The 20,688-nt window shown below is 39.2% G+C and overlaps 1 protein-coding gene across 6 annotated transcripts in view; it reads left to right on the top strand.

Annotated features, from left to right (window-relative positions):
- Positions 1 to 52: 52 nt before the first annotated feature.
- The window catches only part of Rabgap1 (RAB GTPase activating protein 1), a 124,940-nt gene continuing 104,304 nt past the window's right edge, over positions 53 to 20,688 (top strand). For 2 of the 6 annotated variants that reach the window (XM_055600007.1, XM_055600004.1), the window contains exon 1: positions 53 to 218. In XM_055600007.1, the coding sequence (XP_055455982.1) occupies positions 184 to 218 (35 nt within the window). In that variant the 5' untranslated portion in view covers positions 53 to 183. Of the gene's footprint in view, positions 219 to 8,864; positions 8,920 to 20,688 lie in introns of those variants that run through there. The other 4 variants (XM_055600005.1, XM_055600009.1, XM_055600006.1 and 1 more) reach the window with 4 other exon arrangements.

Genomic DNA, 20,688 nt, shown 5'->3' with positions numbered 1-20,688 from the left:
ACGGGCCCCCGAGAGGGACTTTCCGCGTTGTGGGCGGGGCGTGGGCCGAGGCCGGGGAGTCGGGCCGCGCAGGGACGGCTCGGTGTGGTGCGCTCTGCGGCTGCGGCTCTTCCGTGGGAGGCGGGCCCCCGCGCTGTTCTCCGCGGCCGCGGTCACGCAGGGCTCCGGCCGGCCGCCACCTGCATGGGCCTGAACAGCCTGTCTGCGAGCAAGCCGTGGTAAGTCCCTCCCGCCCAGGGATGTGGACTCGCTGCGTGGGAGCCCGAAACGCAGAAAGCTGTTGGTCCCCCACCCTTGTGGATGTTGGTGTTTCCGAGGGATTCTTTCTTCTGTGTCTCCCCGAGCAGTCTCTTGCCTTCTGTAGCTTCGGGTACCCTGGCCGTTCACAAACTGTCCTGAGCCCGTTCACAGACTGTCTACTCAGACGAAATTTCCTGTTGTCCAGTGTTTAGCGTGCTTTTTTGGATGAAGTTCATGCCCAGTCCCAACTATAGTTCTTGGTTGGTGAACGAATCATCCAGGTCCTCTTCCCGAAGAAAAAACCTGAATATCTTTCGAAATCCCCTTCGCTTTGCCAGTCCACTTCTTTATTGCGTTCTCTCCGTTTATTTCATTTACCCTTTGGGGGCGTTATTATTACGAAACATCCAAATAATCACCATTTTAATCATTTACCAAGCTTTAAGCTAAGTGCCTTTGTATTCCTGCTTTAATTCCCTATATTCTTTTGTGGATATACATTTTCCCCAACATCTGTTGAAAAGGTGGACCTTTTGCCCATTGAGGGGACTTGTTGAAAAATCAATTCCCTTTTTAAGAGTTTTTTTTTTGCTGAGCTGTCTGCATTACGGTGATATATGTTTATCCATGTGTTAATACCATACTGCTTTAATTACCGTGACTTTGCAGGTAGCTTTGCATTTATTAGGTGTGAATAGTCCATCTTTATTCAAGACTGTTTTGGCTTTTCAAGATATTTTTCACTTCCATTTGAATTTGGTACCGGGAATTGAACCTCGTGCTTTCTTCACGCTACGTAAATTACTACTGAGCTACATTCTGCAGCCCTACTTTCGTATTTATTTGAGGATTGACTTTTGCTATTTCTTGGAAAAAGGCTTTTGGAAAGGGGGGGGGGTTATGGAATCTTTTGGTTGTTTTGGATATCATTAAAATTTTTATGTTTTCCTGACCATAAACGCAAGATGCCCCTTTCCTTAGGTCTGTATTATTTGCTTTCAGAAATGTTTTTTTTTTTTTTTTTTTTTTAAGATTTATTCTTTCATTATGTATACCATGCTCAGCTTGCACAAACACCTGCACACCAGAAGAGGGCACCAGATCTCATCATAGATGGTTGTGAGCCACCGTGTGGTTGCTGGGAATTGAACTCAGGACGTTTGGAAGAACAGCCCAGTGCTCTTAACCTCTGAGCCATCTCTCCAGCCCACAGAAATGCTTTCTAGTTTTCTGCATTCTTGGTTCATTCACACATTTTTATCAGGGTTTGCTTCCTTAATTTTCTTTTCATACTGCTTATTGCTGGTGCCTAAAAATTATTTTTTAAGAACACTGATTTTTCATGTGTTTGCATAACCCTTGCAGTTAATATATTAGTTCATTGGGCCCTATTGTGGCCTCATTTGATTTTCTATAGGTTGATGTAGTCTATGAGCAAAAGTTATTTACTTCTTTTTCAACAGGGTGCTTTTTCTTTCCTTGTTTACCAGTTCTGGCAATTAGTCCATTGTTGAACAGGGGTAGTAATTGTAAAGGAAAAGTGGACATCCTTGTTTTACCCCTGATTTTAAGAGAACATTTTTTTCTGCCTTAGGTTATTGAATATATGTTTCTCCAGTTTCTCACTTTCGGAGACATGCTGTCATGAACACATGCTGCCTCTGCATCAGTTGAGCTGCTCCTACGCCCCACTTGTATCCATGTCTTCCTTTGATTGATTTTGTTGAACCACCTTCTATCCAGGAGTAGGCTGAATCCTACTTGGTCATGCTGAAATTATTTCAATATGCTTTTGGAATTAGTATGCTTATATTTTGTTGGTTATTATTTTTATATCTAGTCTTCAGTGATATTTATCTCATTTTGATTTACCTAGAGTGCATTTGTCCGGTGTTGGTGTCAGCAATTGCTGGATGCACAGAATGTGTTAGTAAGCATTCATTCCTCAAATTTTCGCAAACATTTCAGGAAAAAAAAAAGCTATTACTTCTTTCTTTACATATTTAGTAGACTTCACTGATTAGATTGTATGATGTGGGAACTTCCTGGCTGGGAAATTTTGATTGCTAAGTCAATAGCTGTACTTTATTGATTTTCCTGTTGAGCCAGTTTAGGTCAGTTGTGTGTTTCAAGGAACATGCCTGTTTCTTTTTTGCTAATTTTTTGATACATAATTATAATACTCTCATTTAAAAAAAACCTCTATAATGTTGATAGTAATTTATCCCTAGTCTCATTTATCATACTTATTTGTATGTTATCTCTTTTGTTCATTAGTCTGACTAAAGGTTTGTTCGTTTTGTTGGTCTTTTTTCAGAATTTTTGTTGATTTCTCTCTTGCTCTTTTCAACCTTTTAAAAATTTCTTGTTTAACTTTTCTTTGTTTTTTAAATTTTTGTGTTAGCTTTGCTTCTGTGTTTTGTTTGGTTTGTTTTGAGACAGGGTCTCTTACTATAGCCTAGCTGGCCTCAGATTCACAGAGATTTAAGGCCAATCACCACAATGCCTACTTTACTTTGCAGCATATATAATATAATATAATATAATATAATATAATATAATATAATATAATATAATATAATATAATATAATATAATATAATATAATATAATATAATATAATATAATATTATATAATATAATATTATATAATATAATATTATATAATATATAGTATCTATATCTTATAGATCCTTGAAGTGGAAGGATTAGGTTTTTTAGTTTTGTTTTGTTTTTTCATGACAGGGTTTCTCTTTGTAGCCTTAGCTGTTCTGGACTTGATTTGTAGACCAGGCTGGCCTTGAACTCACAGAGATCTGCCTGCCTCTGCTTCTCCTAATCCATAGTGCTGGGACTAAAGGTGTGCGCCACCACACCTGGCTAAGGTTTATGTTACTGATCTGAGTGCTTTGTTATTGTTGGTTCATTTCTTTCGTTATGTTTTTGTATTTTGAAAAGGAGTCTAGTCCAGATTAGCCTGATCTCACTATTTAGCCAAAGCTTTGCCTTGAATTTGTAATCCTCCAGCTTCTGCTTTTGAAGTACTGGGATTACAAATATGTACCATCTACTTCACCACACCCACCTTTGATGTTTCGACTTAAAACTAAATTTCCTGATGACTGTCATAACTATAGCTCATAAATTTTAGTATGTATATCATATTTGTTTATTTCTAAGTATTTTATAATGCCCTTTGGCTTTCTTCTCTCACCAGATGGTTTTGTTTCTACATGTTTGTGAAATTTTCAGTTTTCCTCTTTTTGTTCTAACTTCATCCTATTGAGAGAAGAGCCTTTATGTGGACTTAAATACATTGAGTCTTGTTTTATGATCTAAAATGTTGTCTCCTATTGACTCTCATATGTGCTTGAGAAGAATGTGTATTCTGTGGTTACTGTATGGGATAGTTCATACATGTATGTTAAATATAGTTGTTTTTGTGATGTCCAATTCTCCACTTTGCTCTTCTTCCATATGGCTATTCTACCCACTGCTGAACATATAATACTGTAATTGTTTGCTCTTAATTCTTCCTTCTTTCTTTCTTTTCTTTCCTTCCTTCCTTCCTTATTTATTTATTTATTTATTTATTTATTTATTTATTTACTTACTTATTTATTTATTTATTTTTGTTTAATGTGCATTGGTGTGAGGGTATTAGTCCCCTTGGAACTGGAATTACAAATAGTTGCGAGCTGCTTTGTGGGTGCTGGGAATCAAACCCAGGTTCTTTGAAAGAGCAGACAATGCTCTTAACCACTGAGCTACCTCTCCAGCCCTTGCTTGTAATTCTTATTTTGGAAAGACTTATCTTGACTCATGGTTTCAGAGTTTTCAGCTTATCCTGACTCATGGTTTCAGAGTTTTCAGTGCATCATGGCCACAAGGATGTGACAAAGCAGAGCAGCTAAGTAAAATGAATGTTTGACCTCTTTCTTCTTTTATCTCTTTCTCTCTTTTCCCCAGTATTGGGGATTGAACCCGGGCCTTGTGCATGCCCCCCTCTTTTTTTTTTTTTTTTTTTTTTTTTGATCACTGAGGTGTAAGCACAGGCTACCTACCATTGTTTGACTCTCCATTTTTGACAGAACTTTTGGGAGTTTTAAGGGAATAGCATCTGTATTGTTTCCCTTTTACTCTATTTGGAACCTAAGATTAGGACATTCAAAAGCAACTGTATGGAGCAAAGTAGACAGCTACTATGCATAATCAGAGAGGATACAGGCGCATAGAAGATCCAGGAAAAAGTTTTACCTTAAGTTTATCCTGAAATCCAGCACAGAGAGAACTAAAATGTCAACCAGTCATCTAAAGATTAAAACTGGGCTGGAGAGGTGGCTCACTGGTTAAGAGCACTGGCTCCTCTTCCAAAGGACTCAGGTTCAGTTGCCAGCAAAGAAGCTCCCAGCCATCTGTAGCTCAAGTTCCAGAATGTCTGACACCTTCTAGCCTATTCGGCCAACTAGGCATGAACGTGGTACATAGACAAACATGCTGGTGAAAATACCTATATACATAAAAACTAAAACTAAAACCTCAGCAAGTAAGGGGAACGAGGGAGATTTTTATTTTTTTATACTCACTACATATGATTCAAATGTCTTAATTTTCAGTAACTTCGAAAGTCACAAAGCAGGGCTGGAGAAATCGCCCAGTTGTTAATTTAAGAGCACTTGCTGCTCTTGGAGAGGGCCCAGGGTCATGTCTCAGCACCTACATGGCAACTTATACAACTGTCTATAACTCCATGTGCTGGTTTCATGTCAACTTGACACAAGCTGGAGAGACTGGAGAGGAGGGAGCCTCAGTTGAGAAAATGCCTCCATAAGACTTGGGCAGTAGGCAAGCCTGTAGGGCATTTTCTTAATGAATGATTGCTATGAGAGGACCTGGCTCATTGTGGTGGGGCCACTCTTAGGCTGGTAGCCTTGGGTTCTATAAGAAAGCAGGCCGAGCAAGCCATGGAAAACAAACCAGTAAGCAGTACCCCTCCATGGTCTCTGCCTCCAGGTTCCTGCCCTGTTGAGTTCCTGAACTGACTTCCTTCGGTGATGAACAGTGAGGTGGAAGCATAAGCCAAAGGAAGCCTTTGCTCCCCCGTTGCTTTGGCCATGGTGTTTCATCACAGCCATAGTAACCCTAACTAGGACATACCAGTTCCAGGGGATCTGAGACCCTCTTCTTCCCTCTGCAGACACCACAAACACACATGCTGCACTCAACATTCATGCAGGCAAAACAAAAATACATAAAATAAAAGTAAGTAAATCTTTTCTTAGAAATATAAAAAAATCATGAGGCAAATAAAGAAACAGGAAAGTGTGACCCATTCAAAAGAAAAAAACTAAGTCCACAAATTCTCCCTAAGGAATCTCAGATATCTGATTTAATATTTAACTAAAAATACTATGGGGTGTTGTTGTTGATCAAATTCAAAGACCCATGCATTTTAGCCACATCTGACAAAATCTTTGAAGCAACTATTTTGTGATTATTCAAAAAGTTGGAATCATGAATGAAGTCAAGAAAACAGTATATGTACAAAATGAGATTATCATGAGTGAGAAAGAAAGTATGAAAAGGAGCCAAAATAAAAATCTGGCTTTGAAAAGTACAACAATGGAAGTAAAATATTGGTTGATGGGGTTGGGTAGATGGCACACTCATTTGGTCAAGTGTTTACTGTTTAAGCAGAAGGACCCAAGTTCAATCCCAAGACCCCACACAAATAAGCCAGCCTTGGAGTGAATACTTGTAGTCCCAGTGCTGAGGAGTTAGAATCCGCTGGTCTGCTGAATGCCAGTTTGATGGCCAACCTGAATCCTTCTCAGGAAACTCCAGGCCAAAAAGACTCTGTCTCAAAAAAAAGAAAAAAAGAAAAAAGCAAGCTGTACTTACATGTACTCTTGTACATACATGTACATTCCACACACACACACACATGATTGGAGGACTCTGAGACCGACTTGAGCAAGCCACAGAAAGTAATCAGGAAGCAGGAAAGTTTGGATGGGGTGTATTTTAAATATCCTAGTTCCTGCTTCCTCACAGTTAACTTTTTTGACCTTCTGCAGCCTCCAGACTCTTGCCTCCTGCTTTGCCTGCTAGCATTACCAGAGTTTTCTCTTTAAAAAAATCCCAAATATGATATTGTTACTGTCCTTTCAAATAATCAACAGGACCTTTATGTTTCTATAGCCTGAATTGCATTTTCCTTTTAGCATTCCTAGATCTTATTATTCTGGCTCTTGCCTACCAAAGTTCTTTATAACAGCCCCAAATTCTCCTCATATAATCTAAGGTTTCAAAGCCACCCACTGGTGGAAAAAAAAAAAAGCATATTTAAAACCCCTAATTGGTTTTCTGTGAAGGATATAAGCTATTAAACGACATTAGTAGGCACTAAGATAAACTATATAAAGTCTATTTTTAGAAAAAGACTAGTTACATGATGAGACCTTGTCTCAAAACAGCAACAATAAAAAAAAAAAAAAAACAAAAAACAAAAAACTGGAGGGGCTGAGGATTTTGTTCAGGTGTAGAAAGCTTGCCTAGCAGACAAAAGCACCCTCTGATCCCTCACATGTAACACTGGGTATGTTGGTGGATGCCTGTAATCCAAAGCACTGGGAGGTAAAGTTAAAGGGATCCAAGGTCCAAGGTTGTCTTCTGCTATTTTGAATTTGGGGCTAGCTGGGAATGCAAGAGATACAGAGAGTCTATACGCAAGCATTGTTACTAATTTAATGCCAGCCTCCCATGCTGTGCCAACTTAATACTGTATGCTAAACAATTTCCAAGGTATCTAATATCAGGAAATAAGAAGTGTAACACAACATCCTAATGCGATACGCATTAGTCAAATGTTTGACTCAAATCCATTGAACCTGCTGATACAGCTTCTAGTTTGCAGAAATGTAGGGTGTAGAAGACAAACCCAATGACTTTTTGCAGACTTCTTGAAGCAAACATTCACATCCAGGAATTTTGTACTTTGGTTTTTAGATATCTGCAAAGAGCCATTCATCTTCAAATTGCACATTTTAAAAACACTCAAAGGACATAACTAGATGCAACTAAAGATCTAATTTTAGATGTAATAATAAATAAGGTAGGTATTGTTAATTGAAAAAGATTACCAGACAGTAAGTTATTCTAGTATTTGGGAGATGAAGGCAGGAGGATCAGGAATTTGAAGACAGCCTGGGTTACATGAGAGCCTGTGTCAAAAAAGACATCGGATTACTGAACTTGTCAACTGAAATGTTAACATTGGCGGTGAAAATGTGACATTCCTAATTTGTTTTAACTTGTTTTCTATTTTTTTCTCCAAACATTCTACTGATTATGTAATAAAGTTTTATTTAAGAAAACTTAATTTACACGTTTTTTGACTAATGAATCAAGAAACATATGAAAGTTGACCACCAAACTAGTAAACATTTTGTTAGGAGTGACTGAGGTTATACTTTCTTATATTGTTTACATATTTTAAAAATGGGTGTGTATAAGGAAAAAGGAAACATCACTCTTGTCTAACAGGAGTGGTAAGTGTTTTGTAAAGGATAAGACACAAAGGGAAACTGTAGCAGCAAAGCTGCAAAGCTTTTTTTTTTTTTTAATTGCTTTTCTGGTACACGTTGTAAATGACTCACTAGGAAAAGAATGTACGTCATTCGAATGAAGAGTAAGTGGCTTTAGAGGTATGTTAGTAAGGCTTGTGTAGTAGCAGAGCCTGGCCTAGTGGCAAAGACCTGTAATCCCAGCTACTCAGGGGGGTCAAGACAGGAGAATGAACAGTTCAAATTTGGCTTGACTGCTCTACAAACTGAGTTTAAGGCAGCTGAGGATAATTTAGTGAGACCCTGTCTCAAAATGAATAATAAGCAAGTCTGGTATATAGCTGCGTGGTAAGTGCATGAGGTCCTAGGTTCAGTCCTTAGTAACAAGAACTTTTAAAAACTTGCACAACACCCGTTTTCTCAGCTACAGTGTGTGTGTGTGTGTGTGTGTGTGTGTGTGTGTGTGTGTGTGTGTATTCATTCCGGACAGGAACTTTAAACTTCGCTTTATTGCTGTTGCTTTGTATTAAACTTGTAACGCCTTTTCAAATAAAATTCTCGTTTTCGAGTCACAGATTGGAACAATCTCATTCATTAGTTTCGTCAGTACCGGAAACCGGGTACCTGTAGGGAGTGTGAAGCGTTGATTTGTAGATCGGATTCTGTCCCGTAATCTGCACAAGTTTGGGGTGAAGCTGAATTGAGAGACATGTTGTTATTTTCTCTCACAATTCCTGGCTCTGTGCGCCTCAGTAAATGTTGGGGAAGTTTAGTCGGCCTTACGAGCTGCCGTGCGAACTGGACTTGCTCCAGAAAAGTAGACACAGAAATGCCTCCGCGCCCTCCAGCCCTAGTTCGGCCGCTGTGGCAGAGGGGCCGTGGCTGAGCCCTGTGCGCAAGCGCACATCCTCCCGCAGGCTCCCAGCCGAGGTGGGGCTGCGGGAAGGAAGCTCCGCCTCTCGGGAGGACGCGCGGCCTATGAGGTGGGGCGGGAGGCGGGCCGGAGGGCGGAAGGAGCCGCTTCACGTGAACAGGGGGCGGGGAGGCGGGGGCAGGGCGGCGGGGAGGCCCAGGCGGCGGAGCCTCCCGGACGGCGCTCGGCGGCAGCAGGTCGGGTACGGTCGCCGTTCCCCTCCTCGCCCTGGTCTCCCCACCCCCGGGGGCGGGGTATCCTCTCGCCACGCCGGCTGGACTCCAGCTGCCTTCTCTTCCCGCCGGGTGGGGTCAGGCCGGGGGTGGCTGGGGCTCTCTCGACGGGCCGAGTTCTGAGGGGAGCAAAGATTGGGTGTGGGGGAGCGGCCACAGAGGGCAGGTGGCGCATGCGCGGGCCCTAACTCCCCCCCCCCGCCCCCAGGAGCCCCTGCCCAAACCGGTTCCCCCTGTCTGGGTGGGTGTCTATCTTCAAGCCCTGCAACTGCTGCCTTGTGCTAGGTCTTTCCCTCCCAGCAAAGCCGGTTTCTCTTCACTTTTGTGTTTTTTGTCTCGGTCTTGTTTGGAGATCTGCCGATGTCCGCTGCCTCAGTTTCTCCCGTTGTCCACTAGGCCGTTGTGTGTGACTGAGGTTGGCTTGGGCCTCGGGTTGGCTTCCTTGGCTGATCCTAATTTGAAAGACTGACTCTTTCAGTGTCGCTTCGCTTTCTCTTACGAGTGTTTTCTGCCTGGTTCTCTTAACCTGCAATTAAAGTGTCTTTGGCATCGCACCTTTCTGTCTACATGAAACACCTGCCTGCTCCTGCCTTGTATCTTTATTTTCAGCACCCTTCAGGGTTATGTGAATCCGCCCAAAGGCTTTCCCCAGCCTTCAGTGGGGTGCGCTGTCCATTCCCTGGTAGTAGTCAGGTCCACAGTCTCCTAAAACTCAGATTTGTAGTCTGCACCTGCTCTTGCAAGCCTATCTGTGGTGCCCTCAGGATCCACTTATCCTGGAAGCAAATGTCCTACACAGACTGTTAAAACTGGCCAGGCTCGCCGGGCTCCTTTTAAAACTGTGCTTGTATTTAAGATTTGGGGTTGGGTTTCAGTGTATTTGATATTTTCATTTAGATCAACACCTGTACTTACAGTCTTGTGAATAGAAAGTGATGTAAGAATGTGGTCTTCCAGCTGCTTTGTTTGTTTAGGCAGAGAAACAATGGAAGGTAGTGAAACTGTCAAACTGAAAAGTCGTTTGGAAAAAAGCTTTGGTGCCAAGGAAGTGCAAATATAACTTTTTTTAATGTAAGTGAAGGACCCAACCTTGCTTAGGGAATGAAAGTGAACACAGGATGGAATTCTTTATGATCTTCCTTTAAAGGTCAGAATTTGAATTAAAATTTGAATGCATGGTTGATTTGTATGTATGTAAATTTTAGTTCACACATCATGCTTTGGCTGACATAGGATCATAAGTTCAATGCCAGCCTGGGCTATATAGCAAGACCCTGTCTCAAAGAACAACGAACAGAAACTAAAATTTACATGTTTAATATAAACATATAGATCAGTTTCATGAATAAAGTTGTCATATTGCCATGTTGTGGTATATTTTTCCAGTTTCTTCAACTGTGTTGTGTGTGTGTATGTCTGTATCTATGTCTATGTCTACATGGCATAGACATATGCCATGTAATTCTGTGATCTACCACCAAGACACATTGCACTGCCAACCTTGCTTTGCTTTTTAAACTCAGTTTACAGTTAACTTAGTGGTCTTAATAAGCTATGTCTTTGGGAACTTAATTTATCAAGTATGTGAATTTTACAAGTAATTAGCAACAATACATAGGATTTTTCCCTTTTCTTCTGTGTACTGAGAAGTGTATGGTACACATTAGCCACATGACAAGTATGATTTTCCAAAATAACTGGAGTTTCAGTCATTTTCTTTTATTTAGTAAATTTCCAGCTAGATAAATCCTACTATGAAAATTAATTTCATAGTAATTGTTTTAACAACTCACTTTCAAGGATTTAGTTTGTTTGAATCATAGCCAGTGTTGAGTTTCTTCATGAAAACACTGTTGTCCTAATGCTCTGACATAGGCTGCCTATAATTAATCTTTGCAACTTCCAAGGTTGTCAGATATCATTAGACTTCTTTAGCAAGTGAATAAATAAATACACAACATTCAATATTGTCTTAGAACTAGAACTCTTATGTACCTTCAGGTCCTTGTTTAACCATGTATCTAAATCATTTTGGTATCTTATTTGTATTTTTTAAACCAATTTTTTATAGTAAGATCCTAAGAAAAGAAAGTCCAGAGATAAGGAATATCCTGCCTTACCTACAGTTGCTTAGGAATGTTTTCTTGTTTTTGTTTCTTCACAACTGGTTACTTGGCCATTCTTCTCCACTTTCATCCTTTCCTGGTATTGTTAGTGTTTAAAAAACATGTAAGCAAACAATATTGGATGAGTATTTACACTTAAGACTTCAGCTACTGAAAAAAAAAAAAAAAGACTTCAGCTACTGTTATTGTCTCTTAACAGCCTTGTTTCTCTTCATGTGCCAAAATTGACCAAATATGGAAGTGTACAAGTAATGAACATGTTATTTTATAGAGTTTGGCCTGGAAGTTTCCTATCTCTTTCTAAGTTGACCATAATACTCTGAATATTCTCTTTCAGAGTAGAGTTTTGTAAGGCCTGTGTAACCCACCCCTTCTTTTAGTCACAAAAAAGTAAAATAAAACCCTAATTCTGCCTTTAAATTCATGATTGATGCTAAATAGTATTATCTTGGCAGAAAAATATGAAAATAGATTTTAATTGTTTGGCTATATTGCAAAACTTAGAGGTTTGAACTTCCCCAAGAACCCAATGCATAATTGTTAAGAGTTTCTGGTTAAGACCATATCAGCTCAGCATCTACATCATAAGCCAGTATGTAGGTTCTAGGAATCTTTGTGGCAGTAATTTTTTTTTCTCTATAGCTCTACAGCAAAGTATTTTTGAGGCTAGGTTAGCCTGGGCTAGTCATCCTACTGTTGTCTGCTGGAAGTATGGAAACACAGCTCACTGGTAGCTTGTGTTGGACTTTTTATGGTCTATTAACTGAGTTTCTGTGATAAATTTAACGTAGTGTTACTCAAAGTTTAACAGTCACTTGGTTTGGAACTTTCTCTTCCCATTTTTCATTGTCCATTTCAGTAATTACAACCCATGCTGTACAGTCTTGATCTGTTTCTTCTAAGGGTGCATCTTGTACTACTTAAAAGAAGTGTTATGCAGACTGAGAATGGGGTTCTGTTGTTGCTATTGTTTTTAGATATAGTCTCCCTTTGTAGCCCTGGCTGTCCTGGAACCCAGCTATCCACCTGCCTCTACCTCCCAAAGTGCTGAGATTTAAGAGTGTGAGCCACTCTGCCCTACTCAACTCTGAGAATGTTTGAAGTATAGTAAGTAGAGTGAATTAAATGTAGTGTTGATGAAAATAGCCAATGATTTTAATATTTTGAAATTAATTGTGCCTGTAAAGGTATCCTGGTGAGTAAACTGTTTCTGGCAATAGGAAGTACGGACATGTGATGTAAATCTTTTGCTATGACAGGATCTTCTGTGTCTAGACTTCTCATTACTTGCAAAAGCAACATTTTACTGTAGCAAGTTACCTGTTGCATCCTCTGTGTATTCCGGTAAAAGCTGTTATCTGTCTGACCTCAAAAAGGTAATGCTTAACCAGTCTTCTGTTTGCAATATTCTGGTTTTGGCTTTAAGAAATGGTCTTTTCAGATAGATTTAAAACATGTATGGAACTTAAATATTTGTAAATTTTGTATCTTCTTGCATAAATGCTGATAGAGTGTGAGATGCTAATAAACTGCCTCCCCTGTACTTGGTACACTTCCCTAATGTTCCTCTGTTCCTTGTCAGTATTGACCAGGCCTCTAGCAAACATTTTTTGTCTGCTCTCAACATTTTCCTCTGAAAAAAACAAGTTACAAAAAAGAGAAAATACTACTGCATTTCTCTTCGGTTTTAGTTTTCTACTGAATATTTGTTTGCTTGACATTAAGTTTATGAAGAGTGAAGAGGGGTGAATAATCACACTTTCCAGATCTCAAGTATAGTAGGTGGATATTCTAAATGGAACAGATTCATTTTTCCAAACTATGTATGAGGAGGATTTATGGTCACTAATTTCTTAAAAAGATGAAAAAAATCTTTGAAAGACCTTACAATACTTTATAGCATTCATTTTTTTAAATTATATAATGCTAATGTAAGTTATGTGTCCAAGATCTGCTCAGAAAAGAAAAAAAAATTAAAAAGTATGCTATCAGGGTTTGGAAGAATAAAATGAATGACCTTAACAATAAGCAGTAGTAATTCATTGATAGTAAGCTAATTTTCCTATTGTTTCTGGTAGTTTCTATTGTGAAATGGCTTTTAGATAGCTATTTAAATATTTTGTTTTAGAGATACTGCTTTGAAGTGGCATGAAGCCAGCATAAAGAGTTTTATAGGAAAGAAAAATAGTTTACTGAAGCAGCCATAGGAACATAAGACCATTTTCAGCCTTTTATGTTTTCAGTATCAGCATTTTACATTCAGTTAATCAACACTGGTAAAAGAATTGTTTCATGACGCTTCTCTTCTTACTCCTGTTTGTATCAACCTATCCTGGAAGGAGTATTAACTTTGTGACCAGAAAGACATGGATATCCCAAGGTCTTAGACTTAATTTACTATTTGATTGGAGATAAAGCTACTCAATAAATTTAAGGTTTAGTTTCTTCATTGATTAAAATGAACCTACTTAAACCTAGCTCATGGGTTATTGCATGTGATGTTTTTCTCTTTTCTTAGAAAAGTAATAAAATAGTAGGAGCCAATTTCCTCATTGTACATAACTGAGTATGTAAAATTTAAATTTTTTTAAACCTATTACTACATTATTACCTTTAGGTAAATAAAAAGCTTGATTACCCATGAGAAAATGAAAAATAACTGAAAACATTTACTTTCTGTAGACATTTTACTATACTCATTTTGTAAGGGCTTTGCTTGAATCCCTGCCTGGTCCCTGCAGAGGCTGGAAGAGGGTGTCACAGCCCGTGAAATAGGAGTTACAGGGGATGTGAGTGTTCATGTGGTGCTGGGATCTGAAACCAAGTCCTCTATAAGAATAAGTGCTCTTAGCTGCTGAGCCTCTTCTCCAGTCCCTCATTTATTAATTTTCAGGGTTTTAACCTGGGTGATATGGATAAACATGTATTTATACGAATATATATGTATATATGTGACTTGTGATTGAGCCTTTAAACAAAATCCTTTTTTTAAAAAAAAAAAAAAGTGATCCATGCCTTCTACAACACTGATCAGCCTTGACATTATCCTGAATGAATGAAGCCATATTGAAAAAGACAGATATTCTGTAATCTTGTTGCTTAAAAGGTATCCGAGAGTACAGCAGTCCTGGTGACAGAAGGTAGAATAATGGCTGCAAAAGACAGGAGATGGGAGAAATCCTAGTTGGTGGCGGTGTGGAAGCCTAGTGCCACAGAACCTAACACTTAACCATGTCTAAAGGGGTGAAGTTTTGTCCCAACTGCTTGACTGTGAGGTAGAAAGATTGCAACTTGTGGAACGTTTGAAAGAAAGCTTTCTCATAATTTGTTAAAGAGTGACTTTTACATAAGCTAGCTTTTCTAAATTTTTTTGTTGTTTTGTTTTTTTGCTTTTCTAATTTTTAATTTCAAGTATAACCACAATAATTTTCTTTTGTTGTTTTGGCTTTAAAAGTTAAGCTGCAATTAATCAGAAGGCTTACTTTCACCTGATTCCATTACCTCACTAATACAATTCAAATCAGCAGCCCAAGTTAAGAGATTTAAAAACAAAGCCATGTCTATTGTTTAGCAATTACTGGTGGAAAATAATCTATATATTTAAAGACGTGGTGGGATTCATTGAATTTATAGATCTGTCCCATCCTCTTCAGGGTGTAGACTATGAGAAATTCATGTGAAAACTAGTGCAAGGAAAAAAAGTTTAAAATTGACAGAAGAGAAGCTCTGAGACTAATCTGTGTTTCCATATTCTCCTTCTTTAATTTTAGCAGTGAGGATCAAACACAGAGCTTCACACATGTGAAGCTTATGCTCTGCCACTGAGCCCCACCATAGAGCCTTATTTTTTTTCTTTGGTGGCGGGGGAAGGATCGCACATGTACCTGTGGAGGCTGGAGGTGGACGCTGGGGGTTGTCCTCAGTTGCTTTCTGCATTCATTTTTTGAGGTAGGTTCTTTTGCTGAATCTGAAGCTCATCAGTTCAGTTACCTGGTCAGTGAGCTTTAGTGTTCTTCCTGACCCACACCCTAGTGCTGGATTTATGGGCACATGCTACATTGCCTGGCTTCTTTTCTTTAAAGGATCTGAACTCAGATCCTCTTGACTGTCATGGCAATAGTGACTTTTGCTGCTGATCAACTCCTCCGTACTCATTTTACTTTAAAAGATGCTAGCCCTGTGGAAATTGGCCTGCTATTGCATCTTTGAGTCTTGTTCTGTTACTTCCTGTTCTTGTTCCTGAACTGAAAGTAATATTAATTAACCAGGCTGAATTTTAGGACACAACTGAGCAGCACAGAGGACAGGATGGAATAGGCAAAGAATGGAGCTAGGGATACCAAGGAGTGAGACACAGCTCAGAAAAGAGCAGAAGCACCTTGATGCTTGGGTTAATAGTTTCATAATTTCTCTGTGAAGTAAAGCAAGTTACCCAGCCTTTCTTAGCTTGGGTTGTCATACAAATTTAATACTCTTCTGGCAAGGTTAATGTGGCACACTGGCAATAATGTGTTCAGATCTTCCACATTGGCCCTAAAACTGGCACTCAGCAATTAATACATATTTCTTTTTAGATATGATTTTTAAAGCATCCTTTTCCTTAAGATTCCAAAACACTATATTCATTTGCTTACTGAGAAACACAGTTTACTTAGTGAGCAATGCAAAATGGTGGGGAGTAGAAAGCAAGTGATGAGTGTGTTTGGTCCAAAGGAATTGCTTGGTAGGTTTTGAGACTCAGTGTTGTTTAGTTTTCTTGGCCATGACACTTGGAGTTTGGCTGGAGTCTGAGATGTTCAAGGGTAATAGCTGGTGTAATTGTCATATTTCCTTAATCCCTCAGCCTGGAGGCTGAGACAGGAGAACTAAGATTTTAAGGCCAGGTGGTGCTGGCTATAAAATGAGATTTTTTTTTTTCTCAAAAGAATGTGCTGTTATTAGATTTGGGTTCTTATTAGTTTTCTTAACTATGTTTCCAAGTACTTGCATATAGTGTAGCACATTGGTCATTTGTCTTTCTATTACTATATCTTACCATTACATTCATGCTATTGCATGAATTGTCCCCCGTGTCTTTGCAGGGCAGGAGAGTAGTTCAAAGACCCTACCAATGCTAAAATGGTGTATTTGCATATAATCTGGACACCCTCACATACTTTTACTCATCTCTTAGAATACATGATACTGTGTAACTTTTTGTTTGTTGTGCTATACTGTTTAGGTTCTCTGAGGGAAAGTACATGTTGCATGTAGATGTAATTTATACACATACACACACACATATTTTGATCCTCAGTTGATTGCATAGGTAAGGAATTAAGGAATACATGTGTTTGGAGAGCTGTATATGCTGTATATCAACCATTCAACTTTACTGAGCACTTATAGTAAGCAAGCATATGAAGAAAATATAAATAAAACATAGAATCCTTGACCACAAATAGTTCTCAGTATACTAAGTTGTGACCATGTATTTCCAGTTTATAGCATGGTGGTTTATAGTTAATATTTATTTATTACATAGTATATACCATAATTCTTCTGATAAAACTTAAAAGAAAAAAAAAACAGTTAAAGCTTAGCATTAGTGAACATTTCAGAAGGAGGATGGAAGTACTGACTCCTTTACTATGTCACTAATTTTATTGGAGGGGGAAAAACTTGCTGAGGGAATAGAAGCACATTTCTCACTTAGGAACCACCATATACAAAGGCTTAAAAGCCTAAAAGTGAACTATTTGGAGGGTTATGTGGTATGATTTGATAAGATTAAAAATGATAGCTGGGCTCAAGATTTTGAAGACTTACGTGATTCATAGAATTAGGGTTTCATTTGATATTCTTTCCATTTTAAATTTCTTTTTAATTTTTAAAATCATTTTTATGTATTTGAATGTTTGGCCTGCATGTATGCTTGTGTAGGTGACGTTTAAAAAACTATTTTAATGGGGTTCTTATATCTCTTCCTTCTCCACCCGGAACCCTTCCAACACCCCATCACCAGATAGGAGAGAAAGGTTAGTGGGGAGAGGGGTCATAGTTCTCTTTAGCTACTTCCTGCTGGTTGGGGTTGTTGGGTTCTTTGGGGCAAGTCCAAACTTTGTTTCAGGATATCTCCAACTTCTCTTCAAACTGCAACAGGAGCAACAGTGGGGAATAGCAACAGCTGCCTTCTTTCTTGGAGCACCCCTCTTTATCCTGGCTCTGGCATTTATTCTGTCTCCAGAGTCCTTAGAATTAAACTCTCTGAAGCTAGCAAAGATCACGCCCTTCTCAGAACCTGCATGAGGCAAATAGCCTGCTGCTATGGACATTCTAAAGCAGTGCCATATCTGACACCTAGGATTAAAACAAAAATATGTTTATGAACATAACCAAGTTTTTTTTTAAGACACCAAAAGTTCCACTACATACATGTGTGCTACATACATGCCATAGAAGCCAGAAGAGGGTATCAGATCCTCTAAAACTACAGTTATAGACAGTTGTGAGTCATCAGGTTAGTACTGGGAATTGATACTGGGGGTCCCCTGAAAGAACAGCTAATATTCTTAACCACTGAGCTGTCTCCCCAGCCCCCTTTTAATTATAATCTTTTTTTCATTAGAGAATTTAAGTATCATCTTAAACTGCAAGGGTGTCTTTTTGCATCACAATTAAACATGTCAAAGGAGAAGCCATTATTTTATCTTGTGTGTATTGGTGTTTTGTTTCCATGCAAGATGGGTGCCTGCAGAAGTCAGAAGAGGGCATCAGATTCCTTAGAACTGGAGTTGAAGATGGTTGTGAGCCACCCAGTGGGTGATGGGAACCAAATCCAGTTCCTCTGGAATGGCAGTCAGTGCTCTTAACTCCTGAGCCATTTCTCCAGCCTCCAACCAACTCTGATTGATTGATTCATCTGCTTATTTTATGCATGCATGAGAAGGCCAGAGGACTTGTTTGTAGGGTCTGTTCTCTGATTCTACCTTGTAGGTTCCTGAAATTAAACCCAAGTCCTTAGTGTTGGCAGCAAGTACCTTAAACACTGACCCATCTCACCAGTCCTCATTCTGTTTTCATTTAGCCATTAACAGAGACCTTGAGGAAGGTGGAGAAGAATTGGCTATAGAATCATACATAATATTTAGAAATTCTGTAAGGAATTAGTAGAATTTACAGCAACAGTTTTCAACCTGTGACCCCTTTAGGTGTTGGACAACACTTTCACAGAGGTTGTGAAAGGGTTCTGAAAGACCATCAGAAAACGCAGATATTTATATTACAATTCATAACAGTAGCAAGATTACAGTTATGAAATAGCAACAAATTTTATGGCTGGTAGTTACCACCGCATGAGGAACTATATTAAAGGGTCACAGCATTGGCAAGGTTGAGAACCATTGCTGAAGAGAGTGACTTTGAAGAAGGATAGATGGAGGAGGATATAGTTACTGCTAAAATTCATTAGAACTCCAAGGAATAGTAAGAAAATAATAAAGGTTTTTCTGTTTTGTTTCTCTTGGATCTGTGGTTAATTAGGATAGAGAAAAATAGGAGGAATATCTTGTTTGAGACATGGAGGTTGAATGACTTGGTTTGAAATGACATAGGGCATTATAGTAGAGGCCTGCCAGGTAATAACCCCTGTCAGATATACCAAGCAGTATAGTGCAGTACAATTGTTTGTTTACCAGTCCATTTTCTTTGTATCTACCTGGCAAAGGTAAATGCTATGTCTTGTTTCTTCCTGTAGGCACATGGCACAAATCAGATACTTGATAGTGAATAGAAAAAAACTAGGCAGGCTGGAGAGATGGCTCAGGGGTTAAGAGCAGGGGCTGCTCTTCCAGATGAGTTCAGTTCCCAGCAACCACGTGGTGGCTCAAAACCATCTGAAATGAAATCTGGTGCCCTCTTGTGTCATGCAGGCATACAGGCAAACACACATTGTATACATAATAAATAAATAAATCTAAAAAGAAAAAAAAAAAGACAAGAAAAACTATAACAGAAATGTTTATGTGAAACTTGGAGAAAAGATAGCACTAGGATAGTGTTAGTGTAGAAAGGTATAGCCTTGTTAGCTGATGAAATAGCCAAGGGAAGGAGGGAGAGGGTGGACTGTCCAGTAAGGCAGAAAGAAAGCAATATAAATGAGTGAATAATAGGCAGGTAGGAAGCAAAGCTGAAGTAATAGAACAAGTAAATGTTTATTTACTTTGGGTTTTGAAATTTTGCATTATGGATAGTTTTTTTGTTGTTGTTTGGTTGGTTGGTTTTTTGGGTTGGTTTGATTTTGTGTGTTTGGTTTTTGGTTTTTCCAGACAAGGTTTCTCTAAGTAGCCCTGGCTGTCCTGGAACTCACTCTGTAGAACAGGCTGGTCTTGAGCACAGAGATCTGCCTGCCTCTGTCTCCTGAGTGCTGGGATTAAAGGCATCCACCACCACCACTCAGAGCATTATGGATACTCTTGTTTTATGATTTTTTTAAAAGATTTATTGTTAGTGTATGTGTATGGTTGTTTTGTTTATATGTATGTCTGTGTACCTTGTGAGTGTCTGAGGCCCTGGAGGCCAAAAGAGGGCATCAGATACCCTGAAACTGAAGTTACAGATGGTTGTTGACTACCATATGAGTGTTGGAAGCTGAACCTGGGTCCTCTGCAGGAGGAGAAAATGCCCTTAACCTCTGAGCCATCTCTCCTGCCCCTTGGGATAGTTTTTGTTTGTTTGTGTAGCCCTGGCTGTCCTGGAACTTGCTTTGTAGTCCAGGCTGGCCTTGCCTCTGCCTCCCAAGTGCAGGGTTTAAAGGTATGCACCAGAATTCCTGGCATCTGTGCATAGTTTTTTGTTTTGTTTTGTTTGTTTGTTTTAAGTGGGAATTTAATAAGAGTTAGCACAAGGGAAAAAAGTTTGGGAGTGTTGCCTTTTAATTTTTGTTGTTGCTTGTTTGGGGAGGTGGGATCTTGATATGTTATCCATGTTGGTTCATACCCTGAATTCAGTCCTCTGCCTAGGCCTCCTGGGTAACTGGGATTTTTGCGTGTGCCGTCATGCCTAGCTAAGAAGTCAGGGTCTTGTTTGATTTTTATGACAGGGTCTTACTGTGTAGCACTGGCTGTCCTAGAACTCCTTATGTAGACCAGGCTGGCTTCAAACTTACAGAAATCGACTTGCATCTGCCTCCCAAGTGCAGGGATTAAAGGTGTGTACCTCCATGCCTGGCTACAAATATGTTCACTGTTAATGGATTATATTAAATTTAGTAACTAGAAACAATACAAATATTTAATAGTACTACTTTCCATTTCAGTACACATTAATGGGTTCTATAAGAGATTGAGAATGCATATGCATCTTCATTCAGCATGAATCAGATACATTTAAAATAATTTTGTTTGTGAGTGGAGGGAAGACATGGGGTGGTTATGCACACATGTTGCATACACAGGCATGCATGCATGCATGCATGCATGCTACAATGCATGTTGAAGTCAAAGGACAACTCCTGGGAGTTGATTGGTTTCTTCCACTGTTTGGGTTCTGAGAATAGAAGTCAGGAATTCAGGTAACTAGGCTTAATGTCAAATGCCTTTACCCATTGAACCATTTCACTTGCCCTGTGGTGCT

The sequence above is a fragment of the Psammomys obesus genome, unplaced genomic scaffold, assembly GCF_907164565.1.
Source record: "Psammomys obesus unplaced genomic scaffold, mPsaObe1.curated_primary_1811, whole genome shotgun sequence".
Classification (NCBI taxonomy): Eukaryota; Metazoa; Chordata; class Mammalia; order Rodentia; family Muridae; genus Psammomys; species Psammomys obesus.
The sequence above is the reverse complement of the archived record's forward strand: the minus strand, read 5'-3'. Positions and strand labels throughout refer to the sequence as shown.